The 26546-nt window shown below is 37.8% G+C and overlaps 4 protein-coding genes across 5 annotated transcripts; all 4 read left to right on the forward strand.

Moving 5' to 3' along the window:
* The first annotated feature begins 1283 nt into the window (after positions 1 to 1283).
* On the forward strand, positions 1284 to 3169 carry LOC147298337 (cytochrome b561 and DOMON domain-containing protein At5g35735-like). Its single transcript, XM_086249576.1, has 3 exons — positions 1284 to 1850; positions 2038 to 2292; positions 2724 to 3169. Exons 1-3 carry the CDS (start codon positions 1284 to 1286, stop codon positions 3084 to 3086), a joined length of 1185 nt encoding a protein of 394 aa, XP_086105702.1. The 3' UTR covers positions 3087 to 3169.
* A 2253-nt stretch (positions 3170 to 5422) lies between these two features.
* On the forward strand, positions 5423 to 8551 carry LOC147298338 (uncharacterized). Its single transcript, XM_086249550.1, has 7 exons — positions 5423 to 5806; positions 5913 to 5979; positions 6220 to 6266; positions 6489 to 6576; positions 7093 to 7226; positions 7744 to 7842; positions 8312 to 8551. The coding sequence occupies exons 1-7, from the start codon at positions 5585 to 5587 to the stop codon at positions 8390 to 8392; spliced, it is 738 nt and encodes a 245-aa protein (XP_086105676.1). The 5' UTR covers positions 5423 to 5584; the 3' UTR covers positions 8393 to 8551.
* A 771-nt stretch (positions 8552 to 9322) lies between these two features.
* Positions 9323 to 18844, forward strand: EMB2729 (Alpha amylase family protein). 2 transcript variants are annotated; one of them, XM_086228038.1, is made up of 21 exons: positions 9323 to 9698; positions 9897 to 9968; positions 10310 to 10374; positions 10759 to 11436; positions 11780 to 11952; positions 12048 to 12137; positions 12315 to 12390; positions 12944 to 13051; positions 13884 to 13974; positions 14087 to 14188; positions 14715 to 14817; positions 15408 to 15545; positions 15673 to 15744; positions 15883 to 15987; positions 16337 to 16414; positions 16484 to 16594; positions 16913 to 16993; positions 17092 to 17196; positions 17394 to 17479; positions 17626 to 17680; positions 18127 to 18844. In XM_086228038.1, exons 1-21 carry the CDS (start codon positions 9427 to 9429, stop codon positions 18157 to 18159), a joined length of 2694 nt encoding a protein of 897 aa, XP_086084164.1. In that variant the 5' UTR covers positions 9323 to 9426; the 3' UTR covers positions 18160 to 18844. The 2 variants fall into 2 exon arrangements, with proteins under 2 accessions (XP_086084164.1, XP_086084172.1); XM_086228046.1 differs by lacking the exon at positions 10310 to 10374 and having other exon boundaries at positions 9558 to 9698.
* Positions 18845 to 19151: 307 nt separating this feature from the next.
* Positions 19152 to 21975, forward strand: LOC147298340 (protein FAR1-RELATED SEQUENCE 5-like). The gene is made up of 5 exons (XM_086249687.1): positions 19152 to 19190; positions 19640 to 19777; positions 19854 to 21055; positions 21136 to 21369; positions 21462 to 21975. The coding sequence occupies exons 1-5, from the start codon at positions 19152 to 19154 to the stop codon at positions 21973 to 21975; spliced, it is 2127 nt and encodes a 708-aa protein (XP_086105813.1).
* The last annotated feature ends 4571 nt before the right edge of the window (positions 21976 to 26546 follow it).

Here is a 26546-nt window from a genome sequence, read left to right on the forward strand (position 1 = left end):
GGAGGGGGATGAGAGTGGTTCTGCGTGGGGTATGGGTGGGGAAGGAGGAAGGGGAAATGTTTTTTTTTAGTTTATGAAATTTTGTTATTTTAATTATTAAAAAAAATTTGAAAGTTTTAAAAAATATTATTATTTTTTAAATTTAGAGAAAAAGACGAAAATACCTCTGCCACGTCAGTAGATAACGGTTTATTTGACAAAAAAGTTAACGGAGGTACTATTTTGACACAAAATGAAAGTTGAGGTACATTTTTGTAAGTTTTCAAAATTGAGGTATTAATTAAATTGAAATAGCATGTAAAGTTGAGGTACTAAATTGTAATTTGCTCTTTTTTTAATGACTAATTCCTCATTATAAGTCAATATTTGTTAAATTATAATTAGTTTGTAAATGAATAACTTGTTACATGTAAAGAGTTATGCATTGTTTATATTGGAAAGCTGTGATGATTATCTAATTTTTGCAAGTATTTGGAACTCTGCTACTAGCAGAACGCCAAACCTTGGAAGAAGTTTTGTATGTAAGAGTTACTTATAACATCTTTCCTAACATGCATGTGGGCCTCTCTCACATACATGTTAATATTTTATGAAAAGAAAGTCACGCATATACAAATGTTCAAAGAACGACTAAAAAGAAAATTAGTCATTAGTTAACTGTATATACTGACATTTCTAAAAGGCTATAAGCAAATTAATTAATTATACTTCGACTTTGTTCCGATCCATGACCTTCTAATGCATGTTAAGTTTTAACATGAAGAAACTTCACCATCAAGACCTTCTAAAGAACATTTCTTGTAGCATTTGACAAGCAACAACAACAACTCAAGAAGTATAACACTTTCATCTTCATTGGAGAACAACGAATCAGACTTTCACCCAACATCACTTTCCGACAGCTAGGTAGCAGAAAAAAGTGGCTAGGGTACTCCTGAAGACAACAATTTTTCCACATACAAAGTGCATATATACAACAATGTGACCCAACCCAACAAGCTGTAAAAGAAAGTGAAATAAAAAAAAACTATATATATATGCTTAACTTCTCCCTTAATCTTATCCCAATTTGAAAGCCAAAAAGAACATTCACCCTCCTCACAACAAGGCACATACCATATACAGCAACTTTGATGAAACCTGTAAACCATTCAGTCATTTAGTCAAAAATGTGGTGTTGTATCAAATCTGTAACATTTCTCATACTGGCCTTGTCCTCTTTCCTCTTCACCATTGCCGAGCCACCCAAATTGTCCAATTGTAGTCCCATAAACCCCACGATCATGAAGATGACCCAATGCAAGAAATTGGTCACTCTGGGAGCTGAATTGGGCTGGAACGTCCACAACAAGACCCAGATTGAGATCGACATCTTATTCAGCATCAGATTGCCTGCAGATGAGCATAAGGTAAAATGGGTAGCTTGGGGGGTGAACCCAGGTCGAAAAAGGCCTGAGATGGTTGGGACCAGAGCCATCATAGGCATTGTTGAGCCAAATGGGTCTCTGGTGGTGAAACAATACAACATCACCAGCGATACCAAGCAGGGTTGTCGACTGCAGCCGTCGCTGAATTTTAGTGATGTTGTTGTCCAGAACATGAAGAGTGATGTAGACCCGATCAATAGGTACATGTCAATATTTGCAACGCTGGTTTTGCCTAAAGATACAGGCGAGTACAACATTTCGAGGCTGAACCATGTTTGGCAAGTTGGGTTCGATGCCGATGCTGATTCTCTGGAGCCAAAGATGCATCACACAGCTCTACAGAATGTGGATAGCACGGAGACTATAGACTTGAACACCGGACGTGGTCTTAGCATAGGACATCGCCGGCATCACTGTAGAACGGTAAGATGTTACTAACATTCATCCATGCAAGTGGGGCCTAATTCCTATGTATATTTGGTGATCCTATTTTTACATAGATGAGACTTACATTAGACACACAAGTAATAGATGGATTAATCAACAATGTAGTGAATAAATATATAGTATTACTCTTAATTTTGATCCTCTTTTTAATATTTCGTAATAGGTGCATGGGATTCTGAATATTGTGGGGTGGGGAACACTGTTGCCCTTGGGGGTGATTATAGCAAGGTATTACAGAAAATACCCCTATTCTTGTTCCAGGTGGTATACTCTTCATGTCTCCTGTCAGATCGTAGGTTACCTTCTTGGCACGGCTGGTTGGGCCATCGGAATATGGCTCGGACATGCTTCCAAACACTACGCCTTCCACACTCACCGAATTCTCGCCATCTTCATCTTTGCATTCATTACATTACAAGTAATTCACTCAACTCTCTCTCTCTCTCTCTCTCTCTCTCTCATAAGATGAGTACCGTAACACTCATCAAATTTGTTTACTAGATTAATTTGTTCACTAAATAACATCATACTGTTTCATTTATATCATACATACACTATATAACATGTAGTTACTTTTTAATCTTTAAATGTTGACGAATTTGCTTTTTCACTATTAAACATATTGTATGCATACCATCTTTATACCAAAGATGAACACATAGATAAGATACTAATATTGACACATCATTTGGTGGCTCTATTATTATTGTTCATGCAATTGTTATTAAAATCCTACTTAGTGTTGAAGAATTACTCGATCTTCTCACTAGCTCTCTCAGTGTGTGTACATGATTTCCACTTTTGGTGTGCAATCATAGAAGGGTGACATTGTTTCATGTCGTTTAACAGATGCTTGCTCTGCGTTTAAGGCCCGGGCCAACTGATGAATATCGCAAATACTGGAACATGTACCACCATTTTCTGGGGTATGCACTGCTGGCTGTGATCTCAGTGAACATATTCCAAGGCATTGCAATTTTGAAGCCAGACAAAACCTGGCGATGGGCTTACATTGGAATCCTTGGGCTCTTTGCTCTCGTTGTATTGGGCTTCGAGATTTTTACTTGGACTAAATTCTTAATAAGCAAGAGCAAAAAAAACACACCGATTTCTGATAAGACAGAAAATCAACCTAGCTCATCTCAAGCCTCGTCGGTCATCCCCGGCCCATTACCAGGAGGCCCACCATCTGATAAAATAGTTAGAACCTAGTCTATCTCAAGCCTTGCCGATCCCATTTCTACAGCCCAGTTTTTTCTTTTTCTTTTTTGGTTAGGAAATACACCGATATTAAATTGTCGCTCATGAATCTAAGTTCATTGGACTTAGATCATCTTCTTATCATGTCACGTTTTGGTTTATGATCTAAGTAGAAATCCAATATTAGTACTTTTGAAGGTTTACTGTTGTTGGAGCTCGAAAATGGACTCAAGCCATAAACGTCGGAAATCTAAACAATCAATCACATAAAGGATCCATACGTCTACTTGGTTGTGTTTCCGTTATGAACAAAGTGTGTTACAATTGTACAAAGATAGAGCATTAAACTCTAGATAGAAAGCTGAGAGAGCAATCATCTTTAAGTGGGTAAAGATTTTATTTATAATGAATAGGATGTCTTCCCCTTTACAATTCCCTAAACATGAGCCCAACATGGCCCAAACAACTATTAACAATTCTTAAATTTCTTGATTAAAAACCAAAGATTATCAATGGCAAAAAAAAAAAAAAAAAACCAAAGATTGTCAAGACATGAGAGGATCCAAATTACCTAGTTAATTACTTGTTAGCTAGTTTATGCTTTTGCTCTTATTTCCATTTTCACTTTAGCTTGGATATTGAAACTAAGAACGGTTAAGATATGTACTTGATATTAATGTACTTGTTAGAACAACTTGACTTTTACGTCTTTCAAGTTAGGGGTCACCAAAAAACCCAAGGCCCGAAGCCCGCCCGACCCAAATTTTACCCAAGGCCCGGCCCGACCCAAATAGTCATTGGGCTGGGCTTGGGCCATCCCCTTGAATCCCACGGCCGCCCAAAGCCCGGCCCACTTAGGCCCGCCCAAAGCCCGCCGGTTTAGGCCCGGCTCAAAGCTCATTTACAGACAATATATCTTCAATAAAAAAAATATAGGATTTTAGCTATGTTGTGAATCGAACATGAGACCTCATGGAACAAACTTCAACTTTCAACCAAGTGAGCTGACTAGTTTATTTGTTTAATTAGTGAATCATAACATATTTAATAGGTTTTTCGTTTGTATACTATAATAAATTATTAATATGCTTATTAAGTTATTATATAATACTATAATCATATAATGTTAGTAAATAGTAATAGTGTAAACTGCAGTTTCAGTTCACTTGTAGTTCCAGAAACTACAGAAAATTGCAGTTTCAGAAACTTAACTAAAAAAAAAAAATCAAGAACCTACTACTAATAATGAAGGCATGAGGGTGGAGTTGGCTTCCCCAATAACTTTATAGGCGTTGTTATAGTGATGAACTTGGCTTGTTCTTCTACAACGTCGCGACAAGGCCGGGATCTGAGTCAACATCGGGGCTCTGATCGGGTATGGGGGTTGCCGGGTGTTCCGAGCTCACAGGGATGAAGAGGGAAGAGAGAGGAACTCAGGGGTGGTCCTCTCGTCGCCATCCATGGCCGGATGCACACATACGCCGTCGAAGAAAGTTGCAGCGAGAGAGCAAAAGAAAACACACAGAGAGTGATTGGGGAGAGAGAAATAGAGTGATGAAAGAGAAGATAAATTTCAGAAATGAGGGAGAGAGAAACACGTGAGAGAGTTTAAGAGAGTTTTGAAAAAATTAAAAAATTAGCAACCATTGGATTGCTTTGATGGCTAATACCAATTGGTACCAACTCAAAATGACCTGATTGTTAATAAAACTAACCTGATTGTTATATATTAACAATAATGGTATTACAAGTTAAAAACCATAGCAAATGTGTAGTAATGAGTAATTATTTCTAAAAATAATACTTTATATACCTTATATTTTTTTTTTTTACATAAATATGTCAAAAACTAATGAAACTAATATAAAACACAAAATTTAAACTTATTGAGTCATATATACCCGCGTTATAACGTAAAAATGACTGTTATTAATTGTTATTGTTTGACAATGACAATAACTAATTGTTACTGTTTGACAGTGACAATAACTAATTGTTACTGTTTGACAGTGACAATAACTAATTGTTACTGTTTGACAATGATAATAATTGTTACTGTTCGATAATGGCAATCTGCTAGTTAAAAAAAAATGTCGAGCACTTGGCAGAGTGACGAGCACTCAACACTTTAAACACGTAACTTGTTATAACGTGGATTTATTTGTTAAAAAATAGACTTATTTGTCATTGTAATCTTTGAAGTTGGTTTATTTATTACTAAAGAAAATAGACTTTTTAAAATAATTTACTTTATAAACTACGTTAATAGAGTTTTATAATGGGAGAAAAATAAGATACTTTTTGATGAGTGATGATGGGTGCAAATAGAGACCACAACTAAAATGTCCGGGAAGAAGAAATCCAATGGCCTTACGTTTTGACATTTTCATATTTACCAAAATACCCCGGAACTTCATACTGCATAGAAACCACAACGAAGGCCCAAGAAGAAGAAACCCAGCAACTGGAAGTATAACGGATTAACGGTCCAGATTCCAAACACCCTTTGCATGGCTGCTTCAGCTGTCGAAAACGCTGCCGTATCAGCGCTCCGGTCGGTCATGCTCCGAGTGGGGCAGGCCGCGGAACGTTCGGGCCGGAATCCTGGTCAGGTGCGGGTCGTGGCCGTGTCGAAGACCAAGCCCGTTTCTCTCATCCGCCAAGTCTACGACGCCGGCCACCGTCGTTTTGGCGAGAACTACGTCCAGGAAATTCTCGAAAAAGCTCCTCAGGTTTGTCTCTGTCTCTGTCTCTGTCGCTCTCTCTATAAGTATGTGTATGTATGTGCGCTTGAAACGCAGCGTTTTATCGAGCTAGTGAACGTGTGTGAGTCTGCAGCTTCCTGAAGACATAGAGTGGCATTTTGTTGGGCACTTGCAGAGCAACAAAGTCAAATCGCTTCTGGGTATGATTTTGTTTCTGTTTTTGTTTTTCAATTTTAATGATTTTCTGAAAATTTATCTACTTTTGATAGGACCCAAATGTTTGGTTGCTGAAATGAACATTGGAATGGAATGGAATCAAGATTAGAATGTAATGCGGGGAGAATTAGAGGATAAATTAGGAAAAATTTAAGTAATGTTGCAGATTGTTAACTTCATGATCATCTTTTGAGAGCTAAGACATTGATTGTTACTATATGCAGCTGGAGTCCCGAATCTGGCTTTGGTTGAGGGAGTAGACAATGAGAAGGTAAAGACAAGTCCAATATCTGTTTTATTTGTTGAAGGTAATGATTTGTTTTCTGTAATTTTTATTTGAAGGAAATTCATGTAATTGTATTTTAAACAAAATTACTGGTAACATGTCATGAAAACTGTCATAGCTTTCAGTTGATTAATCATTGAACTGAAGTTATTCTTGTGTTATATCAGTCACAATGATAATACGTTACTTTGTGTTTATAATCCACAGATTGCAAATCATCTTGACCGTGCAGTTTCAAACCATGGAAGAAATCCTTTGAAGGTTTTGGTCCAAGTAAATACGAGTGGAGAAGTATGTGAGTAATTTCAAAATCATCACTCGTTCCTGCACTAAGCAGTCCATGTTGATTAATTAGCATTAGTGGGACATCAGGGGCATTGAAGTTGTTGAACTTTCTGTTCCCTGCTCCCCCCTTTTAGCTGCATAAAAGTATGTTTCCCCTCAATTAATTTTGTGGTTTTTAACGTAAACATGATTAAATGCAACACATGGTATTTCATCCCAAGAGCACAACCTAAATGCTTAAGTTTAGTAACTATATCATCTCACTTCTCCATATTTTTATGTGTTCCATACCAATCAACAACGTTTTGATTTTGTGTGGCCTCAAGAACTGAATTTGAACTCAGCTGCTTGCTAAGGCAGTCAACCCTATCCGTAGTCAAGATATTTTTGATAGTTGGTCACATGCAGAAAGTAGGGTCATATGCTTTCTTAATATTGAATTCAATATTCTTTCCCGTAATTCTGGGTTAAATAGTAATTTGCCGCACCTCACCTACTTCATGTGTTTCTCCGTCATTTTTCGCAGCGAAATCTGGTGTTGATCCTTCTGGTTGTGTTGAACTTGCGAAATACGTCAAATTGCGGTGCCCAAATCTACAGCTTTCTGGCTTAATGACGATAGGGATGCCAGACTATACATCAACTCCAGAGAACTTCAGGGTAATTTTTGTACTTGCATAATGGGGTGCGTGGAAACTGCATACAAAGACATTGTTTGGCTCTTGTTTCTCAAAGCATTCAATATAGGCTCTGTCTCACAAACAGTCAAAACTCACATGCTTTATGTTTCTTCTTTATCCTTATATTGTCAATTCTATTAATATATAATTAAAATAGAATCATATATTTAAAATAGAATCTAATCATATCCACTCAATGCCTTTTTTTCTTGGAATGAAATTGTAATTTGTAGGCTATGCAATTTATAGGTAACCTTTTTCCTCCCAGTCCCTATTCCTGTTGTGGGTTGGACTTATGACGTTTCCTTATTAATGGGGAGAAGTACTAGTATAGTATCACCTTGGCTACAGTGGCTGGTGGTATATCCACTTAGTGCTGGAAAGGCCTATTACTGTAGTTTTATTTATATTTTTTTCTTTTTATATTTCTTTTGTTTTTCCCCTGTCTTCCTGTTGTTAATTAACTTGCTTAGTTTTCATATATTGTAATTCAACAGATGCTATCAAAGTGTAGAACTGAGGTTTGCAAGGCACTTGGTATGGCAGAGGAGCACTGTGAGCTGTCAATGGGCATGTCTGGTGACTTTGAGCAAGCGGTATGAAATGCCATATTTTCCATGTGGATGACAGTTGTTGCTGTATCCTTTACTACACCTTAAAGTAGCATAACCTGTGAAAATCTGAACTTATTATAAATGTTCCGCTCAGTCATGCTTGGTTCATTCAATGGTTCCCTGAAGACATAGACCTTCATGGTTATTTAAATTGTAATTTTGAAGTACCAGCTTGAGGAGGGAACGAATTTTTATGGGAAATATTTTGCAGACGCATTGGTAGCATTTTATAAATGCCTTGGCCCTGGGGAGCTTTATGAGATGCTTATACCTGCACTTTGAAACTTTGTGGACGGATGGTCCCATGGATCTTGGATTAAATCATTTTCAGAACGCATAAGACATGCATTTTATGTCCTTTAAACGTTTGTTGCAATTCTTATCCCTTAACTGTGCTTGACATTAATAGAGAGATTATTCACATAATGGTTAACACTCTTGATCCCTGCAGATTGAATTGGCCAGCACCAGTGTCAGAGTTGGATCCACCATATTTGGGCCAAGGGAGTATGCAAAGAAACAACCAAATTAGTATCTTCCAGCCCTTGCCCTTGATGAATTTATGTGATTCTATGTATTTATTGGTCCCGGCAAAGCTTGTATCATAGGTTTCATAACTGTCATTCTGCTCATCATATGTAGCTCATGACCTTTATTATTTTATATATTGATCAAGAGCATGCGTTTATTATAGTAGGTCGTCTGTAGCTCAGAAAATGTTCCAATGCAGACGTCCGCATTGCACTGTGAGCAAGTGTTGAGTGTCCAACACTCACTCACACTCCGTAATGCGACGTCTGCAATTGAATCAGTTTCATGTAGCTTGTGACCTTTATCATGTACCCAAAAATTTTTATGTGGTTGCTGCAATGGAAACTTCATTTTAAAGACGTCTCCAAGAGACTTATCCAGATTCAAAGTGCATGTTGCTCCACTAAAACTTTTTCAACAAACTCATCTCCCCAACTACAAGAGTCCAAAGCCAAATTTTTGGGAAACTAGTAGTTACTGCCTTCACTGGAAAATGAAATTTTTTATTTTATTTTAGTTTGGTAAAGCTAAAAATCAAAATGAATCCGCTAAAATTCAGGCCTAGTCCAAAATCCATGCACTTATGCTTGTTAGTTTTTTTTTTTTTGGGTCAACAGACTCAACACTTATGCTTGTTATTAGGTCACTCGATGAATAATTATTTTGTATAACCGTAAAAACTCATCGTTTACTTCATCATATTATAATGCATTTCCTTCAAATAGTCAAGGTTCGACACTTAAGTGGTCGACTCAGCTTGTAACTTGGACGTGTATATTCTATTAGTGGGCTGATCTAACCCGGCCCATTAACTGGTCAAAACTCAACGTGCGTTAGACCGAGTTTCCGAGTACCGAGTAGACTCAAAAACCTCTCTAAAATCCTTCAAAGGAAAGAACTCACTGTACTCGTTCTTGTCGTTAAAAAAACACACGGTACCCGCCTTCTTATCCCAAAACCCAAAACCCAACAGTCTGTCTCCCCACCTCTTTCTCTCAGCAGCAGCAACAACTACTACTACCACAACTCTTCACCATGACTTCACTTTCACTTTCAACCAAGTTTTCTCTCTATCCAAACGGCACATTTCTCCAGTTTCAGCACCTAAACAGACCTCAGAGAATCACCTTTCCCAAGAGAATACAGATTGTGTGCTCAGCTGGAGAGCGACCACAGCAACCGCAAAAGCAAAAGCAGCCAAGGAAGAAGAAAAGCGTAAAGGACAGTGAGAAAGGGGTTGACCCAGTTGGGTTCCTTACCAAACTCGGCATTTCCCATAAACAATTTGCTCAGTTCCTCCGTGAAAGGTATATAAAGATGATTCATACTGAGTTGATTGATCAGAAAGTGTGTGAAAGTAGAAAAATTTAAAACTTAATAACAAAGAAACTGTCTGTAAGATTTACAGTGAGTTATTGTTTAAAGTCTAATTCTATTGGTTTATTTTTTTCTTTTTAAGATTTTGAATATAATGAATTACTTGTAATTTATGTTTGATTTTGCAGACATAAATCCTTGAAGGACCTCACAGATGAAATTTTCAATCGTCACGTCAATCTCAGGGATTTGGCTTCTGGGTTTGTTCTACCAAACTCCAATTCCATTTTGTCCCCCTTTCAACGTTTTTTAATGCTCTTCATATACAATTGTTTTAGTTTAACCATTATCTTAGTTTAGTGGCTGGGTGTGATTTTTTAAATTGCAACTTCATTGTTTTTACTTAAGAGGATTCGTATTTTAAATGATTAAATAATTAATTCCAATATTCTTGTGGAAATGTCAATTCTATAAAATCAATTTATTGTGTATGCAATTTCTTATGGTGTACTTTAGTTGAAACACAAATAAAGAATTCATATAGCTGACCCCAAGTTGGTGGGTTGGGGATTTACAGTCTGTTGTTATCTTTTTCCTCTAGATTTGAGATATTGGGTATGCACCGACACCCGGAACATAGAGAGGATTATATGGAGTGGGCTCCAGGTTTGATATAAGCCTAAACCCTTTTTCCTTATTGAATTTTTAATTTCTTGTCTGTGATTCTCAAATGTTGGTCTCCTGCCAATTAGTTTTCCTTGATAAAATTATGATGGCCTAGAGTTTTTCTATGACCTTTTTGTTTTTCTATTAATATATCTTCTATTATGCTTATTATTCCTCTGTCTGAATCTTATTTGACTAGACCCTAAGCAGGGCCTTTATTCAGATTCTGGTCAACTTGTCTTTGACTAGTTGTTTGGACCATGATAAGAACCTGTTTCTTAGGCCTTTGTCAATTTTCTAATCTTTCTGTAGAAGCCTACTACCATGTTGTCTGGAATTTCCATCTAGAAGATCATATGTGTATAATAAGTTTGTCAAATGCAGGTGCTCGCTACTGTGCATTGGTTGGTGATTTCAATGGTTGGTCCCCAACAGAGAACTGTGCAAAAGAGGGTCATTTTGGCCATGATGATTATGGATACTGGTTCATCATTCTGGAAGATAAGTTGAGGGATGGAGAAAAACCAGATGAACTCTATTTTCAACAGTATAACTACACAGATGACTATGATAAAGGTGATAGTGGTGTTACCATCGATGAAATCTTTAAGAAAGCAAATGATGAGTATTGGGAACCTGGAGAAGACCGGTTTATAAAGAACCGTTTTGAAATACCAGCAAAGTTATATGAGCAGATTTTTGGGCCTAATGGACCTCAAACGTTAGAGGAACTTGAAGAAATACCAGATGCACAGACAAGATATAAAGCATGGAAAGAGCAGCATAAAGATGACCCGCCTAGTAACTTACCTTCTTATGATGTGATTGACAATGGTAAAGAGTACGACATTTTCAATGTTGTGATTGATCCTGTATCACGAGAGAAATTTCGAGCAAAGAAGCCTCCTTTGGCTTATTGGTTTGAGACACGTAAAGGAAGGAAGGCATGGTTGAAAAAGTACAGTCCGTGCATTCCTCATGGGAGCAAGTACAGGGTCTATTTTAACACTCCTAGTGGACCATTGGAACGAGTACCTGCTTGGGCTACTTATGTGCAACCAGGTAAATTTGCTTTGCTTTTGCTCAAAGTCATTTGTTCCTCCAGCATTATGCTTTTGTTGAAGATCCTTTTGTAGAATTTATTGTCTATTTTACTTCCATATGAAATGTGTATGTGAGTTAAATTAGAATCTGCATCACTTTGCACAATCAAGACTGATGTAGACTACTCTCACTCTCTCTCTATTTATCCTTTTGGTTTCTTTAGGAATATCATATGCTTTTTCCCCCCTTTTGTGGTGTCTTATCATCATCATCCTATTTATAATATTTTCTGATGTATCAAAATATATATTAACATGTTGTATTACCTTTACTTCATCTGAACTCTGTTGTTTACCTTCAGATGCAGATGGAGAGCAAGCTTTTGCAATCCATTGGGAACCACCTCCAGAATATGCATACAAATGGAAAAATGCACACCCAAAAGTGCCAAAGTCCTTGCGCATTTATGAATGCCATGTTGGCATAAGTGGATCAGAGCCAAAAGTCTCTTCTTTCAGTGATTTCACAGAGAAGGCAAGTCCTGGATTGTTGCGTTATTAACTTAAATCTTCTATATCTTATATGGCAGTCAAATTCCTCAATTTTGCACTCTAATATTTTTCTTACAGGTCCTTCCTCATGTAAAGGAGGCTGGGTACAATGCAATCCAGATGATTGGAGTTATTGAACACAAAGATTACTTCACTGTCGGCTATAGAGTGAGTCAAATACTCTTTCCACTTTTTCTATTCTCACATTAGACATATTGATAAATTTAACTTGTAAATTTCCTTGGGTTGTTAAGCACAAGAGGCATTTGTTCAAATAATTTCATTAGATCTTGATTTACATGACTGTTGAACGAATGTGATCAAACAATTTTTTTGAAATTTCAGGTTACCAATTTATATGCTGTTAGCAGCCGGTACGGAACTCCTGATGACTTCAAGCGGTTGGTTGATGAAGCACATGGTTATCACTATTCATCTGATTCTATTCATTTCATTCAGTAACCTCAAAGATTTTATTGATGCTTTACTTGTCACTGTGTGCTACAGCTTGGCTTCTGTAGCTCATGCAAAAGATGTTTTACTTGCTGAAACATTATTTTCGTATTGCACCTCATATTGAGGTTGACATCTAGAAAATAAGATAACAAATGTTATAAGGTGCCGGCCTCGATTTTTACATTGCATTGATTCACGTCTTGCTTGTAGATTCCAAATGATGTATCAGAGATGGCATCAGTAATATAGAGTTGTCCTTTAATCCTCAGCTCATTTCTTGTGTAGAAAGGAATATTATTGGCAAAAAAAAATGACACCGCTTGATGAAAATGGTATAAAACTTTGTAGATAACAAGTATTTCGAGTCCATAGTTCAAAGTAGATAATAATCATGAATAAATGCTATTTATCCACTATTTTGGCATCGATAATGTGTTTTTTCAACATCTTTTTCCCTTCCATGGCTTAGATAATGATTAAAGCTTACAGACCTGTTACCTTACTTTCTTACTTTGCAGGACTAGGGCTGCTGGTCTTCTTAGACATTGTCCATTCCTACTCAGCTGCAGATGAGATGGTTGGATTGTCACTATTTGATGGAACAAATGATTGCTACTTCCACACTGGTATATATACAGTACTTTTGCCTTGCCGTTGATTAACAGTAGGCCTCACTAGGAGTAGACATGGGTCGGGTCGGATCTGGTGCCCAATTGACTGAAATGAGAAAAAACTGAGACAAACCAAAACAGTAAAGCTTGGGTTGGATCTGATTGGTTTATTAGGTTGGGATTGAGTCCAAATTAATTTCTTTTATACAATTAAAATCAACTCTACCTTAAAAGGAAACGAATAGATTCAAATAGATATTCTAGCCAACCAACCAGCACCGAAATTATTTTACACTAAAACAAATTCAAACCAACAAACAGTTTCAAATAATTCCACATGTGCAACAGGCATAGAAAAAAAAAGGTTCAAGGTGAACTAACAGACAATTTTTCTTTAAAAAAAAAAACCAAATTATTAGCAAAACATAAAAATAAAAACCAATTTAAAAAGAAAAAAATAAACGCCTGTTTTGATTCTTGATGCAAACCATCAACCAAGGAAAAATAGGCAGCTAACCCTCCTATAATGGTGAGGCTTCAAGTTAATAAACTAACTTGAATGGAGTGGGTCCCAAATGCTCGAAGAGCTAACAAAAGTCAGATTTGCAGTGATATATGAGATATGGAGAGAGACAAACCGAACTAGGTTCTATCTGTATGAAATACATAATAAAAAACATCCAACCCAAAAGCTTATGCTATTAAGTAGAGATGTCTGTTTGGTACTTGTACTCATGCTAATGATGGTATCCAACCAATGTGGGATTCATCTCTTTGACAATATTGGCCTTTGTTCTTATATTCATATATCATCTTGTTCTGCTGTTTGCATTATCTTCTTGAATAGGTAAACGGGGACATCACAAGTACTGGGGTACCAGAATGTTTAAATATGGTGATCTTGATGTCCTGCATTTTCTCCTCTCGAATTTAAACTGGTAATGTGAAGCTCAAAGACCAATATTATCTGCTATTCTTTGGTTTTTTGAAGTTGTATTTGTTTTGTTTCAGCGTGTTATCTTTGGTTCAACAATTATGATATTTGCACAGGTGGGTCACGGAGTACCAAATTGATGGTTTTCAGTTCCATTCACTCTCATCAATGATGTATACACACAATGGTTTTGCTTCTTTTACCGGTGACTTGGAGGAGTAAGACACCAATTGAAACTTCTATAATTTCGTACATGTAACCACATTTATACTCATAATAGCAGCCAGATTTTCTTGGGCTTAACAAAGGAATCTTGAGTTCCCAGGATATGGCTTATATCCTTTCGCTAATGAAAATTCAACAATATATGCATGCCTACACTGTAACAAGCTAGGATTTGTAGGATTTGATGTGCACTCTTGTATAATTAAAATCGCATTGTTTTACATTTTTATTTTTATTGTTTATATAAGAACAGACCTCAACTGGTTATGATAATATATGGGTGATTGAATGCGTTGACTAAGATAAAAAAACATGGTTGAATTGACGACAGAACATAACTGATATGAAACTATATATTTTGCCAGGACTCTAAAATATAAACTCTGGTGTTATATGCCCTAATATTGTATTCCATAGTCAACCTCATAAATACTTTTTTCTTTCAACTGATTTTAGTGTTTTGTGCCATACCTCATGGTTAAGGTTAGCTAAGATCTTATCAACCCTGCTATTTTGCAGGTACTGCAATCAATATGTTGATAAGGATGCATTGTTGTACCTCATTTTGGCAAACGAGATACTTCATGCTCTCCATCCAGACATAATAACAATTGCTGAAGATGTAAGCAATTGATCTTTAAATGTTTGTTTAGTGTGACATATAATGAAGCTCATATGGCATCTTTTTCTCATAGTAGGCTCTAAAAGAATAGCATATATTTGCTGCTAGTGGGCTCCAGAGTTCAGATCATAGGGATGTTAGCTCCACCAAAAATTAGATTCTAAGATTTCATATTCAAGTAAAACAGCAGATATATTGATATCATTATACATAATGGTAAAGAAACAGAATTAAATCTTCTTATTATTGTGCAGTTATATTATTTCCTCCTGCTTTAGGAACATATCAAAAAGGTGAAACCTGCAAATTTCTTCTAGAGCTCACATCCATGATATAAGAGCCTGATTAGTTCCTCCATAGGGTTACAGATCCAGAGACTTACTTATTTCATTTCTCTTTATTCTAGTTTATCCGTTCCAGAAAATGCAGTCAATGTCATTATTGTTTCATTTTGTGATGATGGCTATGTTGTCTCTATTTATTAGTGATTTATATATATGGCCGGATTGTTCATAATGTTATTCGTTTATTAGCACTACGCATTGTACTTTGTGATTTCTACGAAGTTTTATTTTTATTTTATTTTTCAGGCAACCTTCTATCCTGGGATATGTGAACCAACCTCTCAAGGCGGATTGGGATTTGATTATTGCATCAATCTTTCTGCGTCAGAGATGTGGTCATCTTTTCTTGAGGATGTTCCGGACCATGATTGGAGCATGAGTAAGGTTGTATTATCTGATTGCTATATATGGTCCTAGAATCGAGTGTGATTGTGTCATTTCCTTGTTAATTCACTCGCATGTTTTTCTATTCCATAAAGTGGACATTCATTGATGTTAAACCCAACTGTAGATTGTCAGCACATTAATGGGCAACAAAAAGTATGCAGATAAAATGCTTGTGTATACTGAAAATCATAACCAGGTACCATCCTTTTAATCTCTTTCATGTCAAGAACTCTATTGAAATATCCTAAGCCTATATCATAAATTCTGTTTCTTGTTTAAATTTATTTGTGATTGATTTATTGCTACACCTTATTATTACAATCTTACATGTTAGTCGATATCTGGAGGGCGGTCATTTGCGGAGATATTGTTTGGTGAGATCAGGGAGAATTCTCATGACATGGAGAAATTATTGCTCAGAGGTTGTTCCTTGCACAAGGTATGCTATGTACTGACTGTTGTAACTATATCTTTCTACTATCTTGAAAATCAAATTCTAATATGCAGAATTTTGTTTACTGTTTTATATACATACATGCTCACACACATGCATATTGCTTCTTATATAGTATTTCTTCTCAAACTTTCCACAAAACCATTGAAGAAGAATAAGTTATGTCTACTCAAAATGTGCATCAGGGAAAAAGATGCTGTTTGTAGACAGTTTAGGAAACATTTGCAATGAATGTAACATGTTCTGTAAAGTTTCTGTATGCTGTTTGTTAGTCATGTCTCATGCTCTATTTTGGTTAGTTTATTTATATTTTCATTTTTGGGTCTTGAGCCAGATGATCAGATTAATTACATTGACAATTGGTGGCCGTGCTTATCTCAACTTCATGGGCAATGAATTTGGGCATCCAGAGGTGAGTTTACTGGCCCCTGCATGTCCAAGAACTTTATTTCATGTGACTAATGATCTTCTCATGTTCCAGAGGGTTGAGTTCCCAATGCCAAGCAACAATTTCTCGTTTTCACTTGCCAACCGTAGGTGGGATCTTCTTGCAAATGAAGGATTGCATCGGAATTTGTTTATTTTTGATAAGGTGTCAACTAATAACTTTTTGTTACCATCTTGTTACCCTGACATGCTTATATATATTGTGATCTTCTGGCGTTCTTTCTGTGGCATCTGGCTATGATATTGCTCTGGCTGTTGTCCATAGTTGCAGATAACTGTTCTTTATTGGTTTATAGTAATTATTTTCCCCCAAAAATGCAGTTTCTTGGATCTGTAATCACTCTTGGTTTTACAATTGACATGTTCAACTTGAAGTTGCTAGTGACCTTTGTTTTTTTGCATGATGGAAACATTCCTTGATATCATGCTTAGAAAAATAATTTTTATCTTAACTCTTTCCTAGGACTTGATGAAGTTGGATGAAAATGAAAGAATACTTGCAAGAGTTTTACCCAGCATTCACCATGTTAATGACAATACCATGGTATGATGACTGTTCCATTCGATTACTTTGTGTGTACCTGCGTGCATTTGGGAAAGAATTTTGCGCCTTTTACTAAGATATCTCTTTGCTGTTTACAGGTAATAGCTTACATAAGAGGTCCCATTCTCTTCGTATTTAACTTTCATCCATCAGATACTTATCAAGGATATGGAATAGGCGTAGAAGAAGCTGGAGAGTATCAAGTAGGTTTTGACAAACCAGCATCTAGTAATTTATTATATCAGAATTAGAGTTTCTAAAGCTTAATATTGTATCATTTTCTTTATGATTTGTGTACTTCCATGAATACACTGCTTTGGGCTCATAAACTGAGGAATCAGTTAGTCTAGTTTATATGTATGTATACGTAAATGAATGTGTTCGACTTCTGTGGCCACAGCTTGTACTAAATACAGATGAAAAAAGGTATGGTGGTCAGGGGCTTATAAAGGATGACCAATATTTCAGGAATACTACTAGCAAAAGGTAATTGTTGACTTCCTTGACTCTTCCACTACCCCTTTAATGTTTTCTTTTAGTTTATGTGTGCGTGTTTTTGCATTCAATTTAGGTTACTTACTTTGGTTCGTTCCTTTGTGTTGATCTGACATCTCTTTGTTTGGTCTTTGCAGAGTTGATGGCCTCCAGAACTGCTTAGAAGTGCCTCTGCCCAGTAGGACTGCCCAGGTTGGTAAATTTTTATGCAATTCTGTTTGCTAGTATTGTATACTGTTGCTATTAATTTCTGTGCTTTAGACGGTGATGGTTTGGAACAACTTTTCTAAAGGACCACACATTGTTTTCAAATTGCAGATAACCTCATAAAATAGTTGACTATTGTATTTTATCTACTGCACACATTTGGAAACATATTAAATAAAGTGTTCAAATTGGTACAAACACTGTAGTTCCTGGGGCCTTTTTAAGGGTAGTGTTCTTGTACTCTAGGTCATCCACAATCTTGCTTTCGGTTCTGTTGTTTCAAGTCCCACCAATACCGTGTGGGAGCAAAAAGATGAAAACCTCTTTTCAATATGCCCCATTTCAACCAAACCTTGTGATAACACCAAGTAGTTCTAAACTAGTTTGCCTTTTGACATGACATTTTATTATATGGATTTTCTCTTCTTCAGGTTTACAAATTAAGTCGGATTTTAAGAATATAAGCAATATGGCACTCGGAAAGTAACTTGCAAGCTGACTCTCAGGAATGAAAGCCAACACTTGCTACTCATCAAGTTGTAAAGTGTGTATTGTTATTCATCACTTTCATGGGTGGCATTGATGGGGAATCTGAGAATCTCATAATTTTACAAGATATAGCATTCAAGAAGAAAGGTTGTGTTGATCTATTCGCCGCATTGTCATGGCCATTTCATTTGGAGGATTTGCGATATTGATCTCAATTCTCGTGAAGCCAGCTTAAGGAACTGAGGCGCTACGATGCAGCAAGAGGGTTCAAGTAGAACATTCAGATCAGAGGGGCTTATGATGCCACAACGATGCATAACTACCCCTGTTGAAATGATGACGTCTGATCCTCCTTCCTTACTGGGGAATATATCTTTTCTATGTGTTAAAAAAGAAATAAATGCAACATATATAAATTAGGCAGGCTTTGGATAGGCAATGCAAATAGTGGGATGTTAGAATGTATTTATAATTGTTTTCCCTTAATTTCCCCCTTTTGGTATGAAGTGTGAAGCTCAAGAAAGCATGGAGTGAAGAAAAGCATAGAGAGTTTTTAACTTATCCGTTTCTCGCCTTCTGTTTCCAGTTTAGAATAGAAACTTTATATCAAAGTACACGATACATTTGTAGATATATTCAATGAGAGCTGCTATTTGCACACCCCTATTTTTCTCTTTGCACACCCCTAACAACCCAATTTGTGAAATTACTTAATTGACACAAAGAGAAAAGACCAAAAAGGACAACCTTTATTATTTGAAAAAAAAAAAAACTCTCCTTACACACCCATCCCAACACTCTTACACACCCCACCCAAACTCTTAAACCTCAGCCAAAATACTCTCATTGCACACCCCCTCCTCTCATAACCTCTTCTCTTCATTTTTCCTCCATTAAACCCTAAGTTTTCATTTTTCCTCATTGAAAGTGTTTACCCATTTTGCCAAATAAGTCTTCATTTTCATGAATGGAGCCTTCACTCGTCCCGTATTCGCCTTCCGACGATGTATGATCGTGATTTTTTGAGTTTTTTTTCGTCTTTTTCATTTCCTGTTCGCGGTTCATTCGGCGAACCAGTACCGAACGTTTCTGCATTGTTCGACAGATGACTACCGAACATAACTAACATATTCGGTGGTTAGCTGCCGAATGAAAATTACAAAAAAATTTTAAAAAATCCATTCGATGACTGTTTGCCGAATGAACTTATAAATTTCGACAGACACATGCCGAACATTGTACATATATTCGGAAGACATCTGTCGAATGAAGTATTTTGTTTACAAAAATCGATATTGTTCGGTAGTCAACTGTCGAACTAAGGTTATTTGTTCGGTAGATTACTACCGAACAATATGATTTCGTTCGGTAAGCTTCTACCGAACAGATTCATTAAGTTCGGTAACCTTCTACCGAACGTACTGTTTTGACATTATTTTCATGTTTTATGTGTAGGATGATGAACCGACTGAGCAATATGGTGGTGCTTCTACTCGAAACAGCAAGGTTGAGGACTACATTGGGGCCGAGGTCGAGGCCAAGGTTTTGACCGAATACTCACGTGACTATAGTAATGAATTCACAACAAACGAGGTATGAATTTGTTATTTGGGAAATATATGTTGCAAATGTAGTTGAAATGTGAATAATGTAAATTTCATATGTGTAGATATTTCATTCGAGGGATGCATTGGTTAGCTGGGCACGTGCACAAGGAAGGACGAACAACATAGTCATTGTCATAATGAGGTCTAATACAGCAGGGGTGGGGAAGAAGAAAGCTAGAGTGTTCATTGGTTGCGAACGAAGTGGTCACCATAGGCCATCCAAGTATGATGCTGATAGTTGTATAGTAAAACGTCCTAAGGATGGTAGGGACTCTACTACAAAAAGATGTGGATGCCCCTTCTCATTAAAGGGTGTGCAAACTGGTAATGAGGATGAATGGATGCTAAGTGTGGTATGTGGAGTGCATAACCATAGAGTTTTAGTTACTGGTGAAGGACACTCATTTGTGGGGAGATTATCTGAAACAGAGAGTTCTTTATTGGTGGATATGTCTAAGAGTTTAGTGAAACCGAAGCAGATTCTGACCATCTTGAAGGAAAGGGATTATTCGAATACAACAACAATCAAAACAATATACAATGTCAGACACCGCAATAGGGTGAAAGAGAAGGCTGGAAAAACTGAAATGCAGTGTTTGCTAAGTAAGTTATCTGAACACAAATACTTTGAGTGGCATAGATGTTCTGGTGGTGATGATATTGTGACTGATTTGTTTTGGAGCCACCCTGGTTGTGTTGATCTCTTACGTGCATTTCCACATGTATTGATCATGGATTGCACGTATAAGACTAATAGGTACCGTCTGCCACTCTTTGAGATTGTTGGGGTCACATCCACAGACATGACTTTCTCAGTTGCATTTGCTTACATTAGTTATGAGAAGGAAGACAATTACATTTGGGCTTTGACTAGATTGAGGTCGTTACTCAGCGATGATTGTCTTCCTGGTGTGATTGTCACAGACCGAGATCTAGCACTCATGAATGCAATCTCTGCAGTTTTTCCTACTGCTAGACATTTATTGTGTAGGTGGCACATTAGCAAAAATGTGATGGCAAATTGCAAGAAAAAGTTTGGAACCAAGGATGATTGGGATAAGTTTTATAGTTCATGGTATTCCTTGGTAAATTCAACGTCAAAAGATGTGTATTTAAGAGACTTACAGCAGATTGAATCTAAGTTCGGTTGGGTTCCTGGAGTTATTGACTATTTGAAGGACACTTGGTTGATACCTTTCAAGGAGAAGTTTGTGGCTGTATGGACAGACACATGTATGCATTTTGGTAATACAACTTCCAATAGGTAAACACTTTCACATATTTGGCATTACTTGTTAATTATTATATTGTGTTGTATATAAACTAACTTGACTCTATTAATAGGGCGGAAAGTGCACACGCGAAGCTAAAAAGGGAACTTGGCTCTAGCCAGCTTCCCTTTGATACCTCTTGGGCACATATACACTCATTGTTAGTATTGCAGCATACACACATCAAGGCATCATTTGAGAAGAGTCGAACGTTTGTCCAAGTCAAAATGAGACAGCCGGAATTGAAAGATTTGATTGGTTATGTATCTATGGCGGCATTGACTATAATTGCTTGTGAGATTGGCCGGTAATTTGGATACTAACTCAACTATAATTACTACCATGAACACTTCATTAATGTGATGCTTACTGACTAATATAATTCTTTTCTTTTTGTAGGGCCGATTCAAATCCGACTGGAACATTACCGTGTGATTGCACGATTCGCCATACACACTGTTTGCCATGTGCACATGAGATTTTGTCGTATAGGCGACGTAAGATGCGTATTCCACTTGATTCAGTGCATCCCCGTTGGAGAAAGTTGGATATGCTTCACGAACCACAAGTGATAGTGTCAAATCCACCGGTTCAGTCAACACTTGATAGACTAGCAATATGGATGGAAGGACAGAATGAGGACACTAAGAGGATGATGAGTTTGAAAATAGAAGAGCTTATGAATCCAGAGATAACGGTGCTAAAAGAACCGCGTGCAAAGGTAAAGACTAAAGGGCGCCCTAGTAAAGCCGAAAATTCTACCCGCCGTTTGCCATCTTCCTTCGAGTATGCACTTTCGGGTCAAGGTAGCCACTCACCATCACCTACAATATGTACAGTTGGCACCAATTCACCAAAGAAGATGCCAAAGGCAAGAGTATCAAAATTGAAGGTATATAATTCATTTGGATGATCTTACTTTATTTTACTAATACTCATTGCATAATCGGATTTATTTATATTTTTCTACAGGCATATAAGACATCACTCACGCCATCTGTTCCGACCCACCGGTATACACAGCAATTCAACGCTAGCATTAGGCCATTCATTACCGGTGCCACTGATGTGAAATCCGACGGTCATTGTGGGTATAGAGTCGTAGCTTTGGCATTGGGGTTGGGTGAAGATGCGTGGCGGAAAGTGCGTATAGATTTATTCCACTCGTTACGGTCATTGTCCATCCTATATGAGTCCATATTTGGTCGATCTCGAGTTGCTGAGCTAAAGCATTCGATTGAGTATTTTGAAGAACCTCTTATTGCACCAAAGGATTATTGGATGGACATGCCGGAGATGGGATATGTTATCGCGACATGCTATGGTGTAATGGTGACCCATGTATCTAGGTCGTTATGCTTAACATGCCTACCATTTAGCGTACACCCAGATATACTAGAGGGATCCGAGATTCGTGAGATTGGTATCGGTTTTGTCAATGACGATCATTTCGTACAGGTACACATTGAACTACATGGTTTGTTTTATTGGATATTTAAATTATCTTTATAGGTACACTTAGTGGATATTTATTCCATATTTATTGAACTCATGTGTAATGCTATTTTATAGGTACACTTAGTACCGGATCACCCCATGCCACCTATTCCTACTGTGTGGACCTTGCATGCCACCGAAAGCGCAAAAATGTGGTATACTAGATACCAACATCGCCTTGAGCAATTCAAAGAATTTGTGTGCCATAGTGATCCATCCACACAAGAACCAGTGTTTCTTGATAGTGATTGATTATGTTCTGGACTTGATGCATTTACATTGAGTTATGATGAGATTATTGTATTATTTAAATATATATAAGTATGTGGATTTAAGTATATATAAGTATTTGGATATTTTTTTTGCATGAACCTAAGTATTTCACATAAAAAATGAGGTGGATTCAATTATATAAATTAACCATAGTATTTTACATACATAAAACCTTATCTAGTTACGGAAACTATAAAAATATCAAGTTATAATCATTGGCGGGGACGCCGCCTCGAACCGCGTTGGTATGTCATAGTGTCCTGCAAATGCGTCCCCTGTAAAATATGTTGCAAACTCTGAACGGACTGATAGAGGTAAGTAGGACGTGTGATAGCAACTTCTTCGCCCATGTCAATAATCGGCTGGGTAATCCGTAGCATCCGAGCCTCGCGCTCCTAAAAGCCAAAATATGCGAACATTAACAGATGCAATCGGAAAATGAGAAAATTTATTGTGTAAATTTACGTACCCGGTAGTATGCAATATCCGATGTGGCGTGTGGAATATCCGATGTGGCGTGTGGGTCAAATGCACCTCTGCGAGTAGGGTTATGGACGATTGGATGTGATATAGAGGTGAACCAATCGAGGTACCCTCTCACAGTATCCGATGGCCGCCTCACCGGTATACTGCGCGCCTCCTCAGACAACACGTGATTCCCCCATGCCTCCCACATACCAGCTAAATAGTTGTACATGGGTCTGTATGAGTGCGCATTCGAACTTCTAACCCCCTGAAAAACCGCACGTGGTGCAGGGGGGATCGTCTGTACCCTCCCAAACTGCCTAAGTACTCTCTCGGGACAATAAGGCTCAACAACATCAAAACACCTTATCATCCCTGTGAAGAATGCTATAGCTGGCAATGAGTGTGCTTGTCTTTGGGATTTGTATGGTTCCCAAATAACCTGAAAAAAAACAATAACATTATATAGTTGAAAACATAATATAATCCTAAATTTATAAAAATAATTGTAAATTACAAATCTACCTCGTCAGCCGACAAAACATCAAGTCGTTGCCGTATTCTTTGCACTGCTTCAAGATCACTGCCACCATCCCGCCTTGGAGTCCAGCGGAGCGCACGAGGGGTATTCTCGGAATAATTCATATCGTACGCTGGACCGAAAATGGTGTGCATGTGCTCGTACACCCAAGCCTCTATCAGTGTCATATATCCGCCGATTTGTTTGACACCAGCTCGAGAGGCAAATCCAAACTGCCTAAACAACCATGCTAGGCATCCAGCGCCCCATGCATAATGGCTAACGGTGTCTAGATTAGTGAGCAGTCTGAGATATTGCACTTGTACCCTTGTGCCAGTCTTATCTACAAACAGGGTACAACCCAATAAATACAGAAGATACGCCCGGGCTGCACATTGGATTTCATGCTCAGAGTCGGCATCAGTGACATCACTAAAGCACGTACGTAACCACTCTAATCGTACGTACTCACCACCAAAGTCCATCAACTGCTCTGATGCCTGATCCCCACTAACTCCTAAATATGCAGTTAGTAGATATTCAGAAGTAATGTTATCCTCCACAAGTGTAGCCACTGGTGCACCACCAACCGGAATGCCTAAAATGTTGGCTACATCATCTAGTGTGATGGTCATCTCACCAAAAGGCAGGTGGAATGTATTGGTCTCTGGATGCCACCTCTCAACAAAAGCGGACATCAACACTTTGTCAACCGTACGATAAGAACACTGCACCAGTGATGTCAACCCAGAATTAAGGACATAGCCCTTCAACCGGTCATTATCTGTTCTGGCCCACAACTTCCACTCACGAAGCTTGGTGGTTTTGGACATGCACCTCAAAGGCTCCCGTTCCTAATTCAAACATAACCAAAGAAATTCACTCATTATTACTGCAAGTTGCACAAGAATAAAATACCAACTGTTAAAGATCATACCTCGTTGTTCCAAATTTCAGCAGCTACGTGAGTTCCATAATTCCTCAGCAGGGACGTGTCAATGGGACCTCCCGGGAAAGGCTCAGCAAGCTCATTGGGATTATCCTCATTGTAATCCTGAACCGGAACTTCAGCTTGTTCAGGAACTGCCTCACGACTAGCTCGTGCTTGTACTAGCCTTCTTCGCCCAGATGCTGTGGGTCGTGTTCTTTGCATATCATCGGCAACATCGGGGACTTCCCCTCTAGATGAAGATGCACCACGTCTGATTCTTCTTCTGTCCATCCTATAATTTCAAACAAGAAATTGAAAATTGTTTTAGCAAATATATGATTTTTTAAAAGCTAAAAAAAAAAAAAAAAAAATTCAACACAGGTGGTTCGGCAGTCAACTGCCGAGCAAAGTGAAACTGTTTGGCAGTTGACTGTCGAACACAGTTCCACCATTCGGCAGATGGCTGTCAAACCAAAATAAGGAAATTCGAAATTTTCCATTCGTTCGGTAACGTGCTGCCGAACTAATTCAATTTGTTCGGCAGGTAACCACCGAACCAATATTCATTGTTCGGCAGTCACCTGTCGAACCAAAGTATGGGCATTTTCTGATTTTGCATTCGTTCGGTAGGGTACTGCCGAACCAATTCATTTAGTTCGGTAGATGACTGCCGAATAGAATGAATTCGTTCGGCAGACCAGTGCCGAACGAGCTGCGAAATCAGAAAATGGAGGAACCCCGAAAATGCTCACTCCAAAACCCGAAATCCTCCCTACAAATCTAGTGAAACAGACGAAAAAGGTATTTGGGATGTATTAACTAATTCAAATTAGATAAAAAAGTATTAGATTTACATTTACAACTAATGTATTTGAGAAACTCACTGAATATTAGAGCTGTGATGAGGCCACTGATGGAGTTCACGGCGGTGCTGCGACGGCGATGACGGTGGTGATGAAGCCGGAGATGGGTGTCGGCAATGGTGGGTGTCGGGGCAATGGTGGGTGTCGGCAATGGTGGCTGTGGGGGTGTGTCGGCAATGGTGGCTATGGCTGTGAGGTGAGATGGGGTGAGGTAGGGGGGTGTGTAGTGTAGATGTGTTTGTGGGGGTGTGTAATGTTTGGGTTGAGAGGGTGTGTAAAGAGAAATTTAGACTTGGTTGTGAGATTGGGGTATTTTGGTCATAATAGGGGTGTGTAAAAAAGAAATTTTATGTTTGACAAATTAATAAGGGGTGTGTAGGAGAAATTTGTGTGCAAAGAGAAAAATAGGGGTGTGCAAATAGCAGCTCCCTATTCAATTTAGATTTCTTGGTATTAAGCACAGAAATTTTTTTCTACTTGGGCTTACCAGTTGGGTGCAGGAGAATTCTCTCCTAACAATGTTACAAGTACCATTTCTTTTTTTTCGCAAAACTTCCAAAAATTGAGACATTTAGGAAAGCTCTATTAGTCAATTTTGAGATACGTTTTGGGTAGAAATTGAAAGTTTTAAAATGCTGTCACACAACACCACACAGTGTAGCGTCAATATTTTTCATTTCAAAGCATAAATATTGTTTCAAGCGAAAATGAGTTGTCATAACTCGGATTATGGGTACACATGTACAAGCATGTACAATACGCAGCTTTTAGTCTCGCTTCCTCTTCTAAAATAGTGCGGTAAAACATGCTTGACAGTTGACACAAGCATGGCATAGAGCCATAGAGTACAAATTGAGCGCAAATTTGCTCGCCACCTCTAAAAGCGGTGAGCATCACCACTTTATCTATAGGATGACATTTGTACTCTAAACTAA

Source organism: Dryas octopetala, chromosome 1 (assembly GCF_963921425.1).
Source record: "Dryas octopetala chromosome 1, drDryOcto1.1, whole genome shotgun sequence".
NCBI classification, from domain to species: domain Eukaryota; kingdom Viridiplantae; phylum Streptophyta; class Magnoliopsida; order Rosales; family Rosaceae; genus Dryas; species Dryas octopetala.

Coding starts and splice junctions, on each gene's coding strand:
- LOC147298337 (XM_086249576.1), top strand. CDS start 1,284: ATGAAGATGACCCAATGCAAGAAATTGGTCACTCTGGGAGCTGAATTG. Junction 1,851..2,037: donor GCCGGCATCACTGTAGAACG/GTAAGATGTTAC, acceptor ATTTCGTAATAG/GTGCATGGGATTCTGAATAT. Junction 2,293..2,723: donor TTGCATTCATTACATTACAA/GTAATTCACTCA, acceptor GTCGTTTAACAG/ATGCTTGCTCTGCGTTTAAG.
- LOC147298338 (XM_086249550.1), top strand. CDS start 5,585: ATGGCTGCTTCAGCTGTCGAAAACGCTGCCGTATCAGCGCTCCGGTCG. Junction 5,980..6,219: donor CAAAGTCAAATCGCTTCTGG/GTATGATTTTGT, acceptor TACTATATGCAG/CTGGAGTCCCGAATCTGGCT. Junction 6,267..6,488: donor AGGGAGTAGACAATGAGAAG/GTAAAGACAAGT, acceptor TATAATCCACAG/ATTGCAAATCATCTTGACCG.
- EMB2729 (XM_086228038.1), top strand. CDS start 9,427: ATGACTTCACTTTCACTTTCAACCAAGTTTTCTCTCTATCCAAACGGC. Junction 12,391..12,943: donor GTTGGTTGATGAAGCACATG/GTTATCACTATT, acceptor CTTACTTTGCAG/GACTAGGGCTGCTGGTCTTC. Junction 17,480..17,625: donor AGGAATACTACTAGCAAAAG/GTAATTGTTGAC, acceptor TGGTCTTTGCAG/AGTTGATGGCCTCCAGAACT.
- LOC147298340 (XM_086249687.1), top strand. CDS start 19,152: ATGGAGCCTTCACTCGTCCCGTATTCGCCTTCCGACGAT. Junction 19,191..19,639: donor CGTATTCGCCTTCCGACGAT/GTATGATCGTGA, acceptor TTTTATGTGTAG/GATGATGAACCGACTGAGCA. Junction 21,056..21,135: donor GGTAATACAACTTCCAATAG/GTAAACACTTTC, acceptor CTCTATTAATAG/GGCGGAAAGTGCACACGCGA.